The sequence below is a fragment of the Mixophyes fleayi genome, chromosome 4, assembly GCF_038048845.1.
Source record: "Mixophyes fleayi isolate aMixFle1 chromosome 4, aMixFle1.hap1, whole genome shotgun sequence".
Classification (NCBI taxonomy): Eukaryota; Metazoa; Chordata; class Amphibia; order Anura; family Limnodynastidae; genus Mixophyes; species Mixophyes fleayi.
Window position 1 is genome coordinate 233946192 of NC_134405.1, and position 23320 is coordinate 233969511.

At 44.3% G+C, this 23320-nt stretch overlaps 1 protein-coding gene across 5 annotated transcripts in view; it reads right to left on the bottom strand.

Annotated features, from left to right (window-relative positions):
• Positions 1 to 23320, bottom strand: part of MDM1 (Mdm1 nuclear protein) — a 49005-nt gene that overhangs the window by 25637 nt on the left and 48 nt on the right. For 3 of the 5 annotated variants that reach the window (XM_075209492.1, XM_075209493.1, XM_075209489.1), the window contains exons 2-7: positions 22219 to 22324; positions 18544 to 19202; positions 16764 to 16898; positions 15796 to 15975; positions 9622 to 9764; positions 8637 to 8736 (exon numbers count right to left, since the gene is read on the bottom strand). In XM_075209492.1, coding sequence (XP_075065593.1) covers positions 8637 to 8736; positions 9622 to 9764; positions 15796 to 15975; positions 16764 to 16898; positions 18544 to 19202; positions 22219 to 22324 — 1323 coding nt within the window. Of the gene's footprint in view, positions 1 to 8636; positions 8737 to 9621; positions 9765 to 15795; positions 15976 to 16763; positions 16899 to 18543; positions 19203 to 22218; positions 22325 to 23204; position 23320 lie in introns of those variants that run through there. The other 2 variants (XM_075209494.1, XM_075209491.1) reach the window with 1 other exon arrangement.

The window sequence follows — 23320 nt, forward strand, 5'->3', positions numbered from 1 at the left end:
TCCACTTCAACTCTCCTGTGTTTCATCGTGACTACACCAGCTGATTCCTATCCGCTGCCTCAGTGTATCTGCAGTGTCCTGCTCATCGCAACCCTCCAGTACTCCTCGTATCTGCAGCCAGCCGATCCGCTGTTCCGTGCTTCTACAGTGTTCCCGCTTGTGTCAACTCGCCTGTCTGCATCGGATCAACGCTCCGCTGCTTTCATCTCGGCTAGACCGCCTCTACTCTCCTGTGCTCTCCGGGTGTCCAGTTCTATATACTACTGCTTCCTGAGTATTGTTTATATCCTTGCTGGTCTACCTACTGTGCGCTGCACCTACTTGGTTACCGCTTCCACCCTCCTGGGACTTCGTATCCTGCCGGCCTCCAGCCGTTCAGGTATCCCTGCACTCCTTTCTGACAGCCTGCTCTCCTGAACCACGGTATGCATACTTCTCATTGACTGTGCTGGTGTATTGCATATCTAGCTGGACTGAGTTGTTCTCCTCTGGAGTTTCCTATCCACTGAGACTATTGCCATCATTTGACTGTGTTACTTTTAGCCTGGATAGTTCTTGTGACTTTGTATATTTGTGCAGTGCTGCTCAGTTATTACTATTTTGTGCATATCATCGTAGGATCAAGTTCAGTGTGCCCGTGTATACTATGCATTGCATTTATCTCCCCGTGCTCCTCCTCACATATATATCTCAGTGGTACAACTTGCTAGAGGCAGACCACTGTTCCCTGTTTCCCGAGTCACCAGTTTCCAGTATCCTTTCACATAGCAGTGGTACAACTTGCTAACGCAGACCACTGACTTTCCGGATACCTTCACCTGGATTCCATTCCCTCACCTAGACAGCGGTACAACTTGCTATATGCAGACCGCTGACTCTCATCACCTCCTCGTTACTTCTGGGCATTCATCCTCACTATAGCAGTGGTACAACTTGCTACCCGCAGACCACTGACTACCCTCACGTTTCCTTGTCCATCCAGTTCCTCGTGTACAGTTATCTATATTTTACCAGTGCTGCTAGTCATAGACTTTCCACGAGCATTCTCTTACCATCTGCTGTCTCCTGTTCCGTGATCACCCCGCTACCAGAGTACCATATTACCACCTATACTGCTCTGGTAAGTCCATCATCTGGTGATATCTGGGTAAAGACTCCTAGTGCCCGTGACAGTAAGATCAGGCCATGACAGACCCAGATTCGGAACCTACAGCTAAAGAGATGCTGCAGCATCTGGTTACCCGTATGGAGCAACAGGATGCTCGCCAACAGCTGTTGTTACAATGTTACCAGGCGTTAGCCTCCCAAGGAACATCTGGACAGAATATCACAGCTAATGTTGATGCTCCTGTGCTTGCCTCCATTTCCCCAGTGCCATCCCAGGTGTCTACGGCTTCCACGCTTCACCTGCCTACTCCGTCAAAGTATGATGGAGACCCCAAAACTTGTAGGGGTTTTCTCAACCAATGCTCCGTTCATTTTGAGCTCCAACCTCAAAATTTCTCTACTCATCGTTCCCGAGTGGCCTATCTTATTTCATTGTTTTCTGGACAAGCTCTCGCATGGGCTTCCCCTCTGTGGGAAAGAAACCATCCATTACTACAGGATAGTGCCAAATTTATTTCCACGTTCCGAAGTGTATTCGATGAACCAGGTCGTGTCATTTCCGCTGCATCCAGCATCCTCCGCCTACGTCAGGGTTCTCGTACAGTAGGCCAGTACGTCATTCAATTTAGGATTCTAGCCTCTGAACTTCAGTGGAACACTGAAGCGTTAATTGCCGCCTTCTGGCAGGGGCTTTCCGATAAAATTAAAGATGCACTGACTACTCAAGAACTACCTATTTCTTTAGAAGATTTGATTTCTCTTTGCCATCGTGTAGACATGAGATTTCGTGAAAGGGAGTATGAAAAAACAACTTCAGTTAAAGCACCTCTTCGCTCAACTTCTCAATTTCGTCCAGCTTCATCTCCTGTGATACCCATGGAGATAGGACGCTCCAAATTAACTACTGAAGAGAGGAACCGAAGAGTAAAGAATAGACTTTGTATCTATTGTGCCGATTCCACACATATGCTCAATTCATGCCCTAAAAAAATCGGGAAATGCCAGGCCCTAACTAGTTCTGGAGAGGTGAAGTTAGGGTCCCTGGAGTCCTCTCCATGTTCTACGAAATTAAAAGTCTGCGCTTTTGATGTTACAATTTCCTTCGCTACCAAATCCTTTGAGTCCCAAGCACTTATTGATTCTGGAGCTGCGGGAAATTTTATTTCTAAATCCCTAGTGAATCAATGGTCCCTACCAGTGATTACCCTGAAGACACCTATTACTGTGACTGCTATTGATGGATCACGTCTTATCAATGGTCTCATCACCCAGAGTACGTCTCCAGTAACGCTTCAGATTGGTGTGCTACACCAAGAAGAAATTTCGTTTTTAATTCTTCCTGTTACTACAAGTCCGATTGTTTTAGGCCTTCCATGGCTTCAATGTCATTCTCCCCAGATTGACTGGCGCACTCCTCAAGTTACGTCTTGGGGAGCTGAATGTCATCATCGTTGTCTCTCCCAAGTCGTTCCTCTTAAAATACAGCAATCTTCCATTTCACCTTCCTCACCGGGACTCCCTCCTCAGTATGCTTCATTTGCCGATGTATTTGATAAAACTCAGTCTGAACGTCTTCCTCCTCATCGTTCATGGGATTGTCCGATTGATCTTCTACCTGGCAAGACTCCTCCTAGGGGTCGTGTGTATCCACTTTCGTTACCTGAAACTCAAGCTACATCTGAATACATCCAAGAGAATCTCCAGCGAGGATTTATTCGACCTTCTACTTCTCCCGCTGGAGCCGGGTTCTTCTTTGTAAAAAAAGAAGGATGGATCACTACGCCCCAGCATAGATTTTCGTGGACTTAACGCCATTACTATTAAAAATCGGTATCCCATTCCTCTGATTACTGAGCTATTTGATCGGATTAAGGGAGCTCGGATCTTTACCAAGTTGGATCTTCGTGGTGCCTACAATTTAATTAGAATCAGGTCCGGTGACGAATGGAAGACAGCTTTCAACACCAGAGATGGGCATTATGAATATTTAGTAATGCCTTTCGGGTTATGTAAAGCCCCCGCTGTTTTCCAGGGCTTCATTAATGAGATCTTCCGGGACTTGTTATATGTATGTGTCGTCGTTTATCTGGACGACATATTGATCTTTTCACAGGACCTGCCTTCTCATCACCAACATGTGGCAGAAGTTCTTTCCAGACTCCGGAGAAATTCATTATTCTGCAAATTAGAAAAATGTTCATTCGAGTTGCCCCAGATTCCATTTTTGGGTTATATTGTCTCCGGAGTTTGTCTGCAAATGGATCCAGAAAAGGTGAATGCTGTGTTACATTGGCCTCAGCCAACTACTCTTCGTGCCATTCAGCGTTTCTTAGGTTTTGCCAATTACTATAGACGCTTCATTCAAGATTTCTCTTCGATTGCATCTCCTATTGTGGCCCTGACTCGTAAAGGGGCCAATACTAAGCAATGGTCATCTGAGGCTCTTCAAGCCTTTCAGTTTCTTAAAGAGTCCTTCTCCTCTGCTCCCATTCTTCGACAGCCTGATGTGACGCTTCCCTTCTTCCTAGAAGTAGATGCCTCTAATGTTGGTTTAGGAGCCATTCTCTCCCAAAGATCGGAGCAACAAAAATTCCATCCTTGTGCCTTTTACTCTCGGGGTCTTCTGCCTGCGGAGAAGAATTACACCATCGGGGACAAGGAGTTGCTGGCTATTAAAGTAGCATTAGAGGAGTGGAGATACTTGTTGGAGGGAGCTCGTCATCCTGTGACAATTTTCACGGATCATAAGAACTTGTCATATCTACAGTCTGCTCAATGTTTGAACCCTCGTCAAGCAAGATGGTCCCTTTTCTTTTCTCATTTCGAGTTAATCATAACCTTCAAACCAGCTGCAAAGAACAAAAAAGCCGACGCTCTATCTCAAGCCTTTGTGACGTCCTCTGACGTTGAAGAGGTTTCCAACCATTCTATACTAGACCCCAAATGTGTTTCGCTGGCTGCTTCTTCCACTAAGGTGCTACCATTTGGGAAAACTCTCGTGCCTCCTACTCTTAGGAGGAAAATCCTTTCGTGGTTCCACTCTTCTCGTTTTTCTGGACACTCTGGTGAACGCAAGACCTTTGAGATTCTCTCTCGAAGTTACTGGTGGCCTTCTATGAGGAGAGATGTCAAAGAGTTTGTAGCCGCTTGTGAATTGTGTTCTCAGTTCAAGACCCCCAGCAGAACTCCAGTGGGTTTGCTTCAACCACTACCCATTCCGTCCAAGCCATGGACTCATATTAGTATGGACTTTGTTACTGATCTTCCTCCTAGTAAAAACTGCAATACTATTTGGGTAGTGGTGGACAGATTTTCGAAGATGGCGCATTTCGTTCCCTTGTCTGGTTTACCTTCCTCTTCTACTCTGGCTGAGCATTTCATCAAAGAAATCTTTCGTATTCATGGATGTCCGTCTGAGATTGTGTCAGATAGAGGAGTACAATTCGTTTCCAGATTCTGGCGGGCCCTTTGTAAGACCTTGGGCATACGATTAGCACTCTCATCTTCCTACCATCCTCAATCAAACAGACAAACTGAGAGGGTCAATCAAGATCTTGAGACTTTTATAAGGATGTTCTCATCAGCCAATCAAGACAACTGGGTAGAATTGTTTCCTTGGGCTGAATTCGCTCATAACAACATGTACCATGAGTCATCTTCTAAAACTCCATTCTTTGTGGTTTACGGTCACATCCGTCTTTTCCGTAATTTCCTGCCCTCCCTCCCACCCAAGTTCCTGCTGTAGAGACTGTTTGTCAAACTTTCAAAAATATTTGGTCTCAGGTCAAAACCTGTTTAAAGAAGACATCTGCCAAATATAAGTCTTTTGCAGATAGAAAGAGGCGGGCTATTCCACCACTGAAAATTGGAGATCGTGTCTGGTTATCTATCAAAAATATTCGTTTGAAGGTCCCATCTATGAAATTTGCTCCTCGTTTTATTGGTCCGTATAGGATCATTCAAGTGATAAATCCAGCTTGTTTCAAACTTCTACTTCCTAAGAATCTTCGTATTTCCAACGCCTTCCATGTGTCCTTGCTCAAACCTCTCATCATCAACTGTTTCTCGGTCCCTCCTTCAGCACCTCGGCCAGTTCAAATTCATCAGGAGGAAGACTTTGAGATTACCCACATATTGGATGCAAAAATTTCGCGAGGAGTTCTTCGTTTCCTCGTTCATTGGAAGGGCTTTGGTCCTGAGGAGCGTTCATGGATCAAAGCTGAAGATCTCAACGCTCCAGCTCTTCTTAAGAAGTTTTATTCCAAGTTTCCGGACAAACCCGGTTCCAGGTGTTCTGTGCCCACCTTTAAAAGGGGGGGTACTGTCACTCACCGGACTGTGAGTGCTACTTCTCGTGTATTTAGGAACCGTGGCCGTCCACCATCCTGAGGGTCTGCGCATGTGCAGCCCTTTCAATCCTTCAGTACATGTTCCTTTTAGTTAATTGGCTGATCAGGCAACACTCCCTATTTAAAGCACCTGTGTTCAATACCTCGTTGCCTGATCTTGGAGTCTCATTCCCCATGAGCCTCTGAAGGTGTTCCTGTGTTTCCTCCTGTATTCAGCTCCTGCTGATTCCTGTTGTTCGTTTGTGGTTTCCAGACCACTTCAACTCTCCTGTGTTTCATCGTGACTACACCAGCTGATTCCTATCCGCTGCCACTGTGCTTCTACAGTTTCCAGTATACTTTAACTCTCCTGTGTTTCATCGTGACTACACCAACTGATTCCTATCCGCTGCCTCAGTGTATCTACAATATCCTGCTCACCTCTACTCTCCCATGTTTCATCGTGACTGCACCAGCTGATTCCTATCCGCTGCCTCCGTGTATCTGCAGTGTCCTGCTCATCACAACCCTCCAGTACTCCTCGTATCTGCAGCCAGCCGATCCGCTGTTCCGTGCTTCTACAGTGTTCCCGCTTGTGTCAACTCGCCTGTCTGCATCGGATCAACGCTCCGCTGCTTTCATCTCGGCTAGACCGCCTCTACTCTCCTGTGCTCTCCGGGTGTCCAGTTCTATATACTAATGCTTCCTGAGTATTGTTTATATCCTTGCTGGTCTACCTACTGTGCGCTGCACCTACTTGGTTACCGCTTCCACCCTCCTGGGACTTCATATCCTGCCGGCCTCCAGCCGTTCAGGTATCCCTGCACTCCTTTCTGACAGCCTGCTCTCCTGAACCACGGTATGCATACTTCTCATTGACTGTGCTGGTGTATTGCATATCTAGCTGGACTGAGTTGTTCTCCTCTGGAGTTTCCTATCCACTGAGACTATTGCCATCATTTGACTGTGTTACTTTTAGCCTGGATAGTTCTTGTGACTTTGTATATTTGTGCAGTGCTGCTCAGTTATTACTATTTTGTGCATATCATCGTGGGATCAAGTTCAGTGTGCCCGTGTATACTCTGCATTGCATTTATCTCCCCATGCTCCACCTCACATATATATCTCAGTGGTACAACTTGCTAGAGGCAGACCACTGTTCCCTGTTTCCTGAGTCACCAGTTTCCAGTATCCTTTCACATAGCAGTGGTACAACTTGCTAACGCAGACCACTGACTTCCCGGATACCTTCACCTGGATTCCATTCCCTCACCTAGACAGCGGTACAACTTGCTATATGCAGACCGCTGACTCTCATCACCTCCTCGTTACTTCTGGACATTCCTCCTCACTATAGCAGTGGTACAACTTGCAACCCGCAGACCACTGACTACCCTCACGTTTCCTTGTCCATCCAGTTCCTCGTGTACAGTTATCTATATATTACCAGTGCTGCTAGTCATAGACTTTCCACGAGCATTCTCTTACCATCTGCTGTCTCCTGTTCCGTGATCACCCCGCTACCAGAGTACCATATTACCACCTATACTGCTCTGGTAAGTCCATCATCTGGTGATACCTGGGTAAAGACTCCTAGTGCCCGTGACATTCACCTCACATGAGAATCTGTCCATAAGAAGTACAGAAATTCACCTATTAATAGGAGCCCATCAAGCCATTTGGACATATATTACCATTATTATCAGTCTTGGTAGTAGTGTTCCTAGTAGGATGTGAATCACTAATTATATTCTAGTGGATACCTTCCTAGATATGGCTATTTGTTAGCAGACTCTCAGCATAACCCAATAACAGTTATATTTGGGTAGAAATCCCAACATAACCCCCCATCTCAATTATTATCTAATAAATGCAGCTACGTTGGAGAAACAGCACGTTTCGATAGTTCTCCTATCGATCTTAACAGTTTTTGATTTTTTTGGGTCAAATCATACCATATACTTGTTTTTAATATTTCACTCTTTCTTAATATTTACAAATATTTTAAGATATACTAATAAAATTTCAGTAAGTTTTATATTAATTTACTTTATTGTCCTTAGAGTGCCCCAAAGACACATTAGGTGTTTTCTAGTGTTCTCCTTTAGTTTTATATTTGTAGCTGCTTCATGGCGGTTAAAATATAAAATCTCATCTCAATTAATAAAAAGGCTATTTAACCACTTCATGACCAGAGGGTTTCCAATCCTTCATAACTAGACCAATTTTCATGCTTTCAGGCAGTGCTGGTATAAATGTTCTATTTCTTTGTCCACTCAGTGAATTTATATTTCAATCTTTGGAACTGATATGGTATTCTTTTTACAATGTTTTGAAATAAGTATATATTTTATTAATAGGCATAAAACAAGAAAAATATATAGTTTATGCATCTCATAGTTACTGTGACATGACACATTTATTGCTACCCCACAAATGTACTCACAGTGCTATAAATTAGTGCTGAATATAGTAATACCAATAATGTGTACTTTATTTAAAGGAATAAGGAACAACATTTTTTTCAGTTCCAAGCTTTATTTTCCGCTGCAGGTATACTGCAATTGCACATAGGTGTAACTTAAACACCCGGGTGAATATTTTAGGTGAGAGTGAGGGGATATAAGGCTCGGAATGTGCAGCAATAAAATGGTAGTGGGTGACTTTTTGTGGGTGACTGCATGAAACCCATGCAGAATAGATGAAATTGTCTTTTTGTGTGCTCAAAGAGGGTTTGCTAAGGGGTTTCCTTAAATTATTTTTTCAGATTTTTTTTATTCATCCATTATGTACATAATGCAGGGGGCAAAACCATGCATGCCCTGCACTCAGCATGCATCAATCAATCACTCATAATAGTCCTCAGAATAATGTTTGTAATCAGATGCCTGGGAACCGAATCCAATGGTTCCTGGCCACAGATCAGTGTATGCAAAAGATAAACTCACATTAGCTTGTGATTTATATAGTTTAATCCACACAAGTTATAAATTAAACCAGTCACACATGCAAGAGCATCCAGACAAAAAATATTTAACAATGTAATATAATTTACTCAAACTATCTCTTTATAGCTATTTACTAATGTCTTGGGCTAAATAGATTAAAATGGCTCAAGACCATCCTCATTCACTTGGGGTAACCCTAGTTCCACATCTTAGTGGAGTAACCTCCTAAGTTTAACAATCACAGATTACTCACTTGGTCATGTACTTCTTGCTGTGCCCTCTCCCAGGCTCCATCCTTGTATTTATATTCTGAGGGCGATGAAAAATTTGCAGAATACTCTGTTTTGGCTTTCCTAGAATACAAGAAATGGTAAGCTGACATATTTTGGAAAGTTGTTCATTTCCTAACATAGATACATACATTGCGAAGTTGTAGCTCACTAGGATCATGCACTGGCCTTGCAATAAAGGACACCAACAACTGGAGGTTTTGTAAAGATTTTACTTGATTTTCTTAAAGCCAGGGTAAAAGAAAAGTTCTTGTCACATAAACAAAATGGAAGAGAACATCTGTTGCATCCAGGGTATCAGCCATACAATCTCTTTCCTTTGATCGCTAGTTTATTGAATACAGCTGTTCCTGCTACACATCTCAACTCTGCCTGTTTGACAACAGTTCCACAGACTGACAGTTGTGCATCCTGTAATACCATCATCACACTGATAACAGAGGCCCTTTCCTGCTACACATTTCAGCTCTGTCTGTTTGACAACAGTTCCACAGACTGACAGTTTTGCATTCTGCAATACCATCATCACACTGATAACAGAGGCCCTTTTCTGCTAACAATCGCAGAATGGTTGGTGTCTCAAAGGGATGGATTTGCACAAACTTTAAAACTAAATCTGTGTCACCAGATCTGAAAACTGGTTTACAGTAGTAACATAGTAATACAATATTAGAAATAAAATGTAAGTATAATTTTGTAAATAAGGTATTGAAGTTTTTATTCGAATACAAACTTTTCACCGGAAGACATGACCTTACCCTGCAATTTTGTTTTATGCGTCTTGAACACAAGACTAGAGTTATGCTGTTTATACAATGAGAATGTAAATCAAATTAATCAGTACGGTTTTGATTACATGTATTTGTTATTTAATGTGTATAATATGAAGAATTACAGTAAAGATTAGAGAGTCATCATGTCAATGTATGTAGAATTAATGTTTTATACCTATAACATCTGGATGGATTGTTAAGGTGTTGAAGAATTTTTTCTTTAATACTTTCTCTCTTAATTTTTTCTTTTTGTCCACTCTCAGATGAGTCCACTTTTGCAGTGCCAGAATCCACTTCAAATATTGCTTTCTTTTTTTCCTAGAGAAATGTAAAAAATAAAAACAAAACTAAAACAATAAAAGGAAATAGAGATACTCAAATTATTCAAACCCATTTAAAATGTGATTGAATTTGAGGTCCTCAGACTTTTTTGCAGTACTATTGTGATTTCTGCGCCAGTTCCACTTTTATAGCCACTCTGCCCTCAAATAGGGAGCTGGGTAATCAAGTTTGTAGTTAAATAAAAAAAAGTTAAAATTAAACTAAAATGTTAATATAAACTAAATGTTGTCAGTCCCAGCTTAAATGGCTACTTTTGATAGCATATTAATGTTTTTGTTTTTTTTATTCCAACAGCAAACAGTACTGGGATCGAAATTCAAGTTTGCATGGGAAACTGTTTATCTCACTGAAATCTAACTCAAATTTTTTAAGTTTAGTTCAAGGATTGTAACGTTAAATCTAGTTCACCAAACCTGTTTGAAAACCACTTAAAAGAAATTTGGGTATCTCAACATATAAAGTATTATCTTTAGGGTTAATTTCTCAAAATGTAAAAAAAAATAAAAATAAAAAAATTTAAATTGTTTACTACAGTAAAAATGTCTCCATGTACGAAAGTCTAAGGTTTTACCAGCTACAAATAATGTACTTATGACACATGGATCTGAGATCACTACATTGAGATCTTTGAAGAAACATACATTTGCCTACATTTTGGCACTAAACTGACTTAACCCATATCACAATGGGGCTTCTTATTCTGATTTTTTTCTTTTGTATCTCCTTAAATTAAACTATGTGAATCACTCAACAACATATACAGTTTACTAGATGATCCAAAAGTATAAGGTCGAGAGGAAAAAATGCAGATGGCACACAGTAAGGGCTCATACTAACTGGCTTTTATTACATGTACTAAAACCACATGGAAATGGTTTTGGCACTAGAAAGCATTATTTTTAGGCATAATGTTCTATTTTTGCCATTTACTGGATTGTTGAAGCATACAATGAGCTCCTAAAAGCTAATAAAAGCACTCGTAACAACTGCATGCCAAATGCATTTGACAAGCATATTTACTAGCATTAAAAAAACACAAACGCAATGCTATTGGGCATGTGGCCTTAATGAGAACATGCAGCACAGTTCTGAGAAATATATGGCAGTGTATAGGACCAACATGTGTGTCCTGGCAGAAACCCACCAGGCTTCGATGCACAGGATTGCACCCTGTGTTCTAAATAGCTGTGCTCCACTCCTACAGGAAAACTGTCACGTTAGAACTACTGGAGGGGCTACCGGCTGGTACTGACACAACTAAACATGGAGGCACAGAAACTAACGCACCTCCGATATTCACCAGGGACCCCCACAAGGAGGTATGGACTTGGCTGCGTGAGGTGCGCAGATCGCAGTTCTCCAAGTTAGTCACCAGTGTGCTAGTGTGGAACAGAAATGGTCAAACGGTCTGGTTCAGAAGCCAAACAGGAGCGAAGTACACAAGGATAATGCAGAGAATGGTAAGAGGAAAGTGCCAGGGATAACACGAGAGAGTAGTCCAGAGATCAAGCCAAAGGTCAGAGTCAAACACAATGCACGAACGTTCCTGCATTGTGAAGGCTGGAGCTGGTGAACCAATACTTTGGCACCAGATACAGTCTGAAGGAGGTATAGAGGGAAGTGATTCCTGATAGGCGAGGGTGATTAGGCAATCAGCTGCAGCTGAAACGCTAGCAAGCAGGAGAAGAGCCTCCGCGGACATCATAGCGCATGCGAGCACAGCGTGGTTGCCCGGATTCAGGAAGAGCATTACTAGGCAACGGGACGCCGCCTGCCAGAGAACACAGGCGTCTGTCCCTAGCACCTAGGAGAAGTGCGGGACGGCGCCTGACAAAAACAATGAGCCATCTGCACACCTAAATGCTTATATCAGTAAATATTATGCCTTACAAAGTAACAAAACATTTTGATGCAACTGACATTTCAAGCAAGCACTGTGTTACCAATGTCTAACCAAACAATTATACACCTATTCCAGATGTGGATGGGCAAGGAGATCTAATATAGCATGCTCCCATTATAAACTAAAGCATCAGCAACAGATAGCTGTGACTAAGACTCAGAGCCGGACTTAGACCTCATGGGGCCATAGGCAAGATATTGGTTTGGGCCCCCTCCCTGAAACAATCCATAGCACTATATTTTTTTAGCATAGCATATACTCCTATAGTTGAGTAGAACAAGTAGAAGGGTAAGCTATGTGCCGCCGCACATCACACTGCTCCTCCTGCATCACCATGCGGCCCCTCATTATTGTTCTCTTATCAAACTGTGCCCTCTCTGGCCAGCACCTTTGCCCCCTCTCTGCCCAGCACCTTCACACATGCCCCCTCTCTGCCCAGCACCTTCCCTCCCTCTCTGCCCAGCACCTTCACACATGCCCCCTCTCTGCCCAGCACCTTCACACATGCCCCCTCTCTGCCCAGCACCTTCACACATGCCCCCTCTCTGCCCAGCACCTTCACCCCCCCTCTGCCCAGCACCTTCACACATGCCCCCTCTCTGCCAAGCACCTTCAACCCCTTTCTGGCCAGCACCTTCACACATGCCCTCTCTGGCCAGCACCTTCACACATGCCCCCTCTCTGCCCAGCACCTTCACACATGCCCCCTCTCTGCCCAGCTGCTTCACACATGCCCCCTCTCTGCCCAGCACCTTCACACATGCCCCCTCTCTGCCCAGCACCTTCACCCCCTCTCTGGCCAGCACCTTCACACATGCCCTCTCCGCCCAGCACCTTCACACATACCCCCTCTCTGCCCAGCACCTTCACACATGCCCCCTCTCTGCCCAGCACCTTCACACATGCCCCCTCTCTGCCCAGCACCTTCACACATGCCCTCTCTGGCCAGCACCTTCACACATGCCCCCTCTCTGGCCAGCACCTTCACACATGCCCCCTCTCTGGCCAGCACCTTCACACATGCCCCCTCTCTGGCCAGCACCTTCACACATGCCCCCTCTCTGGCCAGCACCTTCACACATGCCCCCTCTCTGGCCAGCACCTTCACACATGCCCGCTTTCTGCCCAGCACCTTCACCCCCTCTCTACCCAGCACCTTCACACATGCCCCCTCTCTGCCCAGCACCTTCACACATGCCCCCTCTCTGCCCAGCACCTTCACACATGCCCCCTCTCTGCTCAGCACCTTCACACATGCCCCCTCTCTGCTCAGCACCTTCACACATGCCCCCTCTCTGCCCAGCACCTTCACACGTGCCTCCTCTATGCCCAGCACCTTCACATATGCCCCCTCTCTGGCCAGCACCTTCACACATGCCCCCTCTCTGGCCAGCACCTTCACACATGCCCCCTTTCTGGCCAGCACCTTCACACATGCCCCCTTTCTGCACAGCACCTTCACAAATGCCCCCTTTCTGCCCAACACCTTCACACATGCCCCCTCTCTGCCCAGCTCGTTCACACATGCCTCCTCTATACTCAGCACCCTCACCCCCTCTCTGCCCAGCACCTTCACCCCCTCTCTGCCCAGCACCTTCACACATGCCGCCTCTCTGCCCAGCACCTTCACACATGCCCCCTCTCTGCCCAGCACCTTCACACATGCCCCCTCTATGCCCAGCACCTTCACACATTCCCCCTCTCTGGCTAGTACCTTCACACATGTCCCCTCTCTGGCCAGCACCTTCACACATGCCCCCTCTCTGGCCAGCATCTTCACACATGCCCCTTCTCTGGCCAGGACCTTCACACATGCCCCCTCTCTGGCCAGGACCTTCACACATGCCCCCTCTCCGGCCAGCACCTTCACACATGCCCCCTTTCTGCCCAGCACCTTCACACATGCCCCCTTTCTGCACAGCACCTTCACACATTATTATAATTATTATTATTTTTTATTTATAGGGCGCCACTAGGTATCCGTAGCGCCGTACAGGGACAGACAGAAATACAGTACAGGGTGAGACATCACGGAACAGTTAACAAAAAGCACAGTAACTCGGAAGCTCAAAGTACAGCTAGATGACAGGCGAGAGCCCCAGCGGGGTAGCTAGAGGGGTAGAAGGGCCTCACGGAAGAGACAAGAAGCTGTCTCTACACATCACCTTCACACATGCCCCCTTTCTGCACAGCACTTTCACACATGCCTCCTCTCTGCCCAGCACCTTCACACATGCCCCCTCTCTAGCCAGCACCTTCACACATGCCCCCTCTCTGGCCAGCCCCTTCACACATGCCCCCTCTTTGGCCAGCACCTTTACACATAACCCCTCTTTGGCCAGCACCTTCACACATGCCCCCTCTCAGCACAGCGCCTTCACACATGTCCCCTCTGTGCCCAGCACCTTCACACATGTCCGCCTTTTACACTGCAGCTTCAATCTCACATACACTAGCTCTCTGTCACAGTACCCCGTCCTCTTACCTTTTTCTACCTTTTGTGACTCCAGGAACAGTCCTGCACATTGACTACCATAGAGTTCCAGCAGCCTGCCTAACACTGTGTACCATGCTACCATAACACCAGTCCCCTCTCTGGCCAGCACCTTCACACATGCCCCCTCTCTGGCCAGCACCTTCACACATGCCCCCTCTCTGCCCAGCACCTTCACACATGCCTCCTCTCTGCCCAGCACTTTCACACATTCCCCCTCTCTGGCCAGCACCTTCACACATGTCCCCTTTCTGGCCAGCACCTTCACACATGCCCACTTTCTGCCCAGCACCTTCACAAATGCCCCCTTTCTGCCCAGCACCTTCACACATGCCCCCTCTCTGCCCAGCTCCTTCACACATGCCTCCTCTATGCTCAGCACCTTCACCCCCTCTCTGCCCAGCACCTTCACCCCCTCTCTGCCCAGCACCTTCACACATGTCCCCTTTCTGCTCAGCACCTTCACACATGCCCCCTCTCTGCCCAGCACCTTCACACATGCCCCCTCTATGCCCAGCACCTTCACACATTACCCCTCTCTGGCCAGCACCTTCACACATGCCCCCTCTCTGGCCAGCACCTTCACACATGCCCCCTTTCTGCACAGCACCTTCACACATGTCCCCTTTCTACACATCACCTTCACACATGCCCCCTTTCTACACATCACCTTCACACATGCCCCCTTTCTGCCCAGCACCTTCACACATGCCCCCTCTCTGCCCAGCTCCTTCACACATGCCTCCTCTATGCTCAGCACCTTCACCCCCTCTCTGCCCGGCACCTTCACACATGCCCCCTCTCTGCCCAGCACCTTCACACATGCCCCCTCTATGCCCAGCACCTTCACACATTACCCCTCTCTGGCCAGCACCTTTACACATGTCCCCTCTCTGGCCAGCACCTTCACACATGCCCCTTCTCTGGCCAACACCTTCACACATGCCCCCTCTCTGGCCAGGACCTTCACACATGCCCCCTCTCTGGCCAGCACCTTCACACATGCCCCCTTTTTGCCCAGCACCTTCACACATGCCCCCTTTCTGCACAGCACCTTCACACATGTCCCCTTTCTACACATCACCTTCACACATGCCCCCTTTCTGCACAGCACCTTCACACATTACCCCTCTCTGGCCAGCACCTTCACACATGCCCCCTCTCTAGCCAGCACCTTCACACATGCCCCCTCTCTGGCCAGCACCTTCACACATGCCCCCTCTTTGGCCAGCACCTTCACACATGCCCCCTTTTTGGCCAGCACCTTCACACATGCCCCCTCTCAGCACAGCGCCTTCACACATGCCCCCTCTGTGCACAGCACCTTCACACATGTCCGCCTTTTACACTGCAGCTTCAATCTCACATACACTAGCTCTCCGTCACAGTACCCCGTCCTCTTACCTTTTTCTACCTTTTGTGACTCCAGGAACAGTCCTGCACACTGACTACCATAGAGTTCCAGCAGCCTGCCTAACACTGTGTACCCCACTACCATAACACCAGCCCCTCCCACGACTAGCGGCAACCGCCCCCCCCCCCAATCTGGGCCCCCTGAGAACCCTAGCAGTAAATCCGGCCCTGCTAAGACTGCATGAAGAATGGTTTACCTTCCTCTTATGGGAGTGATGATCTTGGTCATAGTTCATAAGATGCTTTTCTTCCCAGTCCTTCCTCAATTTTGGTCCTTTCACAGGTGGCGATCCCTTATACTGACTGTTATACTCTGTCTCTGTGACGACTTTATTTAACTTAAAGGGAGGAACCGATTGATTCTTGTTGTGTATGACCTGACAGAGAAGAAAAGTGTTTACAATGTGCAAACCACGTCAACAGATTAGATCTTACTACAGTAAATGTAGGCACTTTGTGTGCTTTCTCATAGAACAATAGTGTCATTCACCTTACTATATGATTAATTCCTAGAATGGGTGCTATGTCCCTTAATAAAGGACTTTTGCAAGGACTCATTATGTTTCATTACCCATGGCTTAGTATTTAATTAATAAAACACTTATTTTAATTATTTTACTTTTACATATATCACAGAAGGTCAACAGAAATAGACTCACAGAAAGCTAATGCGCAAAGTCCCCTCCCCCCTCTGAACCCAAAAAAAATATCTTACCCAAGACACAATCGGAGTGGGTAGAGCATGAAATAAATCTTTAAACTGAACAGAAAGCCTGCTTAGTAATTACAGCACTCTACTGTAACAACCACCCTGATCCTTGGGCCAATATACTTTTTTCCTGTGCACTGCCCACAAGTAGCCCATAGATATTTTTTGATAAAGACCATCCTTAGTTACACTACACACCACTCCCTAAAATATCATACTGACCCGACCAACAAAACAAAGCAAAAAGCAAGAATGGTAAAAAATGGCAGCCTATGTTGCTACATAAGAATTATGAGATCTGTATTATGTAGTTGTGGTGAGACCCATTTAACAGATTATTATAAATGCAGAGAACACATTTCCCAAGTCCTGGAATGGATTTCTAACAAACAATTCTAAAATATGCAAACTAATGGCATCATAATGTATTGTATGGTTCGTCCCATAAACACATACCTGCTCTGCAGCAAGCAACGGAGTGTTTTGTGTGGTATTCTTTCTTTCATATTGCCTTCTGTATTCAGACAACTTCAGTGGATGGTGAGAAGGGGCTTTGTTCAACCCTGCTTTCTTCTGCAGAACTCTGTGAAACTTTAATGTTACATTAAGTTAGCATCTTCTTTACTGCTTGTCAATGCTCTCATGATATGTCTTAAGGTACCTATACACGCTGCAACATTGCATTTGATATCAGGCAATTGGTCAGATTTTGCAGAAAAAACTACCACTATCCTTGATAATGATCCTCTTGAATTCCGAAAATCATTATTGGAGAGAGATTTTAGAGACTCTAGGGCTGTGTTTGTGTGGTTATGTTGTGACCACACTCACAGCCATAACTAGGGCTGTGCAAGAGGGGTAGTCACCCAGTGACTACACCAAGAGCATAGAAAGTTGATCATCTGATCACATGCATTTCTTCCATTCTCTTCTAGTAAAAAGGATGATATATAAAACAGGTGAACAAAAAGTAAATAGTCGTCTACAGACTACAATGCTAGTAATTGGACAATTTATTTATTAGACTAAGTGACGTAGTCGTAGGCTATAGAACATAGTAAACAAAGCTGTTCTGTTCTGACAGTCAGTAAAATAGCAAACTAACATTTTATGTAAACCTGGATTTATTTGCTTTTCTTAATAAACACACAAGTCAGCAAATAAAATGGATTTTTGTGTACAGAAGAGTGTTGAAGTATATCTAAAATATACATAAACTAAGATTTAACCCTTCTGCAAACAGATACATGGGCAGATTTGTGATAGTTCATCCAAGATAATTTATTCTTATTTATTTGTTTTTTATTCTCTTCTACCCAAGCAAATTATTTTTTTCTTTCTATTGATATCTAAATTTATAGGCATTATATAGAAAAAAAGAAATAAAAACTACAAAACACCTTTCAGCATGTTTGTACTTTTCACTACTTTCACAGTTACTTCAACCCACAAATACAATTCTGCTATAGTGGAAGTGTAGATACAGCACAGCACACTGTGCTCTGATAAAGGTCATGTGCTCCTGTTATCAGGAGGGGATTGGGTGCTATGTCAGTTGGGGTGTGTCTTCTGTCTTTTTCCTAAGAAACCTAGACAGCTAATGCCCAACTCTACATCATTCCCTCAGCAACACCAGCCCCATGACCTGTGCTGCATCTGTGTAGTCATCAGCTGTCCTTGAAGAGAAGCACAGAGCAGCCAGATGCACATTGTCATCTAATAGATCAGCGCCTGAGCAGCTGGTTCTGTGCAATATGGCTGCTCTAGTCATTGGCAAAACTTCTTACAGGTCTGACCATTAGCTAATACAGAATGCCTTTTGTCACTAGTTTAATTTCCCCTGGATCACTAGCTAATCCAAACAATTATCACTTACCCCACATTTTTGTTAAATTTTCACTGATGCCATCATCCATCAATGTATGCTCCACAACTCACTTTATTTTACATGAACTAGTTGGAGGTCCAATCCAACCATCTCTATTAAGCTCTTAGCCTTCATCCTTGTGGAAATGTAGGTGACTGACCAATATTTACAAAGGTGTGCCTTTGATTTCATTTCCCAGATCTGTTTAAGACTGTAAGCTCTAGTTAGCCCTCTACCAGTCTATTCCACTGTACATCAATTCAAAGTTATGTCAGAATATTTTGGCACTACATAAAGTTTACTGATAAAATTGACAAGATTGATTGATATACATTATTAATGTAATGTATAGGAAATTTTCATTCTTACCCCATTGGTTTCCTTTTGTGGACTAGATTTACTAGGTGCTGGCATTATATTGCTGTCTTCTGTTTCACTGTTCTTCACTTTCGTCTCTGCTGCATGGCCATCAGCAGACTGCATTTTGGAATTCGCAGAGCGGCCATTAGCAATCTGCATTCTGGGAACTGCCGAGTGGCCATCAGCAGACTGCGTTTTGGAAACCACTGGGCGGCCATCAGCCATCTGCATTCTGGGAACTGCCGAGTGGCCATCAGTAGACTGAATTTGGGGAACCGCTGAGTGGCCATCAGTAGACTGCAATCTAGGAGCTGCCAAGTGGCCATTAGTAGACTGAATTTGGAGAATCGCTGAACGGCCATCAGCAGGCTGCATTCGGGGAACCACTAAGCGTCCATCAGCAGACTGCATGCGGGGAACCGCTAAGCGGCCATCAGCAGACTGCATTCTGGAAACAGCTGACTGAGATCTAGATTTTCTCTGTAATCTTGGTGCATCTGGTGTGTGGATTTTCTCTTCAACCAAGCAATCTTTTTCAATACCACGGCCTAAGTTTAAACATTCTGGAGCATACTCAACATTTTCTTTCCATTGTAATGATTTGGATACCTGTGGATTGTAATAAGGAACTCTTCTTTTTGAAGGAAAGTTTGGTTCTTTGGTAATGCCTATATAAGCAAACAAGCAACATATTAGTATATGAATACAGTCACCAACATACCCTACATATATATTTTCAGTAACATTTGTATCAGATGACCACATACATTAAAGTAAGAGGGAAAAAGAATGCATGTTATCAGATAGACAGTAATTATTAGCCACTAAAGCTCACCCAGAGGCATATATTAAAATATTAATTGCAAAATTTAGCCCAGTGTAATATTTACTGTATATGTATAGACTGAAAACACAATTAAACTTAGTACTGTACTAAGATGTGGTTCAAACAACTATAGCAGGGTTCGGCAACCCCCGGGCACGTGTGCCAGATGTGGCACGACGACCACTTTTGTCTGGCACGCCGACGCTGAAGCTGCTTCAGTAAAGCAGCCGATGATGGCCGAAACGAAGTTTCTGCGCATGCGCAGAAGCTCCGTTTCGGCCATCACCGCCTGCTTAACTGAAGCTGTTTCATTAACAAAGTATGCCACAGTGAAGCTGCTTCAGTCAGCAAAGCAGCCAGTGATGGCCGAAACGGAGCTTCTGCGCATGCGCAGAAGCTCAGTTTCGGCCATCATCGGCTGCTTTACTGAAGCAGCTCCCACCCAGGTTTCTGGAGAAAGACGAGTCTACAAAGGTAAGTAAGAGCAGCAAATTGAGGGGCACATATACTTGACATACTTTGTATTTGTGGGGGCAACTGTGGCATACTATGTATTTGTGGGGGCAACTGTGGCAAGCTATATATTTCTGGGGGCAACTGTGGCATGCTATATATTTCTGGGGGCAACTGTGGCATACTATGTGTTTCTGGGGGCAACGGTGCCATATTATATATTTCTGGGGGCAACTGTGGCATGCTATATATTTCTGGGGGCAACTGTGGCATACTATGCGTTTCTGGGGGCAACTGTGGCATACTATGCGTTTCTGGGGCAACTGTGGCATATTATGCGTTTCTGGGGGCAACTGTGGCATGCTATGTGTTTCTGGGGGTAACTGTGGCATACTATGTGTTTCTGGGGGCAACTGTGGCATACTATGCATTTCTGGGGGCAACTGTGGCATACTATGTGTTTCTGGGGGTAACTGTGGCATACTATGTGTTTCTGGGGGCAACTGTGGCATACTATGTGTTTCTGGGGGCAACTGTGGCATACTATGCGTTTCTGGGGGCAACTGTGGCATACTATGCGTTTCTGGGGGCAACTGTGGCATACTATGTGTTTCTGGGAGTAACTGTGGCATACTATGTGTTTCTGGGGGCAACTGTGGCATACTATGTGTTTCTGGGGGTAACTGTGGCATACTATGTGTTTCTGGGAGCAACTGTGGCATACTATGCGTTTCTGGGGGCAACTGTGGCATACTATGTGTTTCTGGGAGCAACTGTGGCATACTATGCGTTTCTGGGGGCAACTGTGGCATACTATGTGTTTCTGGGGGTAACTGTGGCATACTATGTGTTTCTGGGGGCAACTGTGGCATACTATGTGTTTCTGGGGGCAACTGTGGCATACTATGAGTTTCTGGGGGCAACTGTGGCATACTATGAGTTTCTGGGGGCAACTGTGGCAAAGTATGAATTGTGGGCACAACTATGAGGCATAAGATGAATTGGGGACACAATTATGAGGTACGATGTGAACTGGGGCACTACTGTGCGGCATAACGTTCTTTTGCTGGTCCCTTACTGTTAATATGATATTAGCCTCATAAAATGGGACATAAATATATATATATATATATATATATATATATATATATATATACACACATATATATAGATATATATATATATATATATATATCTATATCTATCCGAGAGGGAAGGGGGCGGCTACAAATTGCCCGGGCCTGCTTGGTGGCCCAAGTCCCCACTGGAGACCTATCTTTGAAAATAATTTTTTTATTTTAAAAGTACGTTTTTTTTTTTTTATTGAGTGCAGGGGGGATCGGTAGTGGCTAAATCCCCTTCAGCTCAGGTATCTTCAGACGCCAGGTCATGTGACTGCTGTGGTCACATGGTACTCGGCGGGCTGCTGGATATCTTCCCATGCTGTGCAGTGGAGAATAAGGTAAGAAGAAGGTGTGCTGGAGAGGGGGCATGTGTGACTAAAGGTGCTGGGCAGAGGGGGGGCAAGTGTGATTAAAGCATGTGGGCAGAGGGAGGCACGTGTGATTAAAGCATGTGGGCAGAGGGGACATATGTGAGCAAAGCTGCTGAGCAAGGGGGCATGTGTGAGTAATGCATTTTTCTGTAAGAGGGTAGCCTAGTGCTTTTCACCTGCTAGACACGCCCCCAATGATGCACTGCCACGCCCCCAATTGTACGACCACTTGCATGGTAAAAAAATGTAAACATTTTTTTTCCCATGCTTGACTATAAGGGGGGACACATGAAGTTGCTGTACTGGGGCCATGAATTTCTCTAGGCAGCCCTGTATGTATGTGTGTATGTATGTATGTATGTATATATATGTATATATGTATATATATATATATATATATATATATATATATATATAATCACACCCAACTGGCACACCTGGGCTTCACTAGATTTTAGCCGGCACTCTGATAGAAAAAGGTTGCCAACCCCTGAACTATAGTTTAATAAACAAAAAATGTGTATACGCAATTTCACTCTGCAGTTAAGTGGGTCACATGTGGCCCTCCTGAAGACTGTATTTTGCATCTTCGCTCCTCTTTGTAGGAATTTTGATACCACAGAGTATACACAGTGCACTCAGATTGGCTAAGTAGCAGGTTAATCCATGATTAGATGGTATGTCTTTTCACCATCTTGACTACGCATCTCTAGGTTAACCTACTACATGGGCAGTGTAAGCGCTTCATGTTAATGCTCTACTGTCATAATCTGATTTTATGGCAATAATCTGATTTTATGGCAATATAGGGTCCCTTTGCAGAAAAGAAGGGTCCCTTGTGAAGTACCTATCAAAGATTATGTTGACCACAACTGATTTAGTAAAATATTATTCAACAACTATCGCTCACCAAGCTCATCTGATCGAAGCCCGGCCCATCTGGACATCTGAATACGATGTTGACTTGAATCACTGGATGTCCTCCACTTGAAATTCTTGCCATATTCTGATAAACCCTATATTTAAAACAAAAACTCAAATTATGCATGGAAATAAAGTCTACGGGGCTTTTCACATCTGCAAAATATTTTTAAATTTAAACTTAATGGGCAAAATATAGCAGTAGTCATGAGAATGCAATAATTGCTATGCATATTGAATTTCATGTTCTTAAATAGGTTATTTTTTTCTTTTAGTTGCCCAATGTGTATTTCAACTTTTTGGTACAATTTAAAATCATTGAATATCAGCCAAATACACCCTTGTTTACATAAACTGAATAAGATAGACACATACAAAAAACATACTTTGTAAAAGTCAATATTTATGTTGGCATCTGCAAATATTTTGAACAAAAGAGGGAATTGTAACATTTTGTTATTAAAAATTACACTTTATGTTTTCACAGACACAGTCAAGCACTTTGGAATACTTTTAAAAAAAAATAGAAAATGAATAATAATAATACAGCTTGTTATAAAAAGCTGCAAATACCACAATGTTTTTAAAGTGTTCTAGTACAGTATGTGGGTTAGAATATAAAGAAAGGAGCCTGACTGACACTTGGGAGTTAATTAAAACGTGTATCCTTTCAGTGGGAACTGGGAACAAAAGATTGATAATTTTCGAAATAGATACGGACGGAATTTAAGTTTAAAACAACACGCAATATTTTGTTTCAGCCCCCATAACCCTACAAAGATCACATATACATGTTGCATCCTATTATTTCTATTTCCAAGGATTTGCAACTCTACCAAAACACCCTTTTAGTATAGTCAGCAAACATCAGCATCTTCATCTGGCTAGAGCTGTTTTACAGTGCACATCTATGTACATATTGCTGAGCGCTAAGCCGCTACGAGTTGTCTTTATGTCACACAGCAGCAGCAGCACCTTAAATCGGACCGGCATGTTGATCAGTCTCCTCTCCCCGGGGTGTCCCAGTAGCACTGCTGCTGCTGCTGCTACTGCTGGGATTAGATCAGGGAGCTGTAAACAGACCCCGTTAC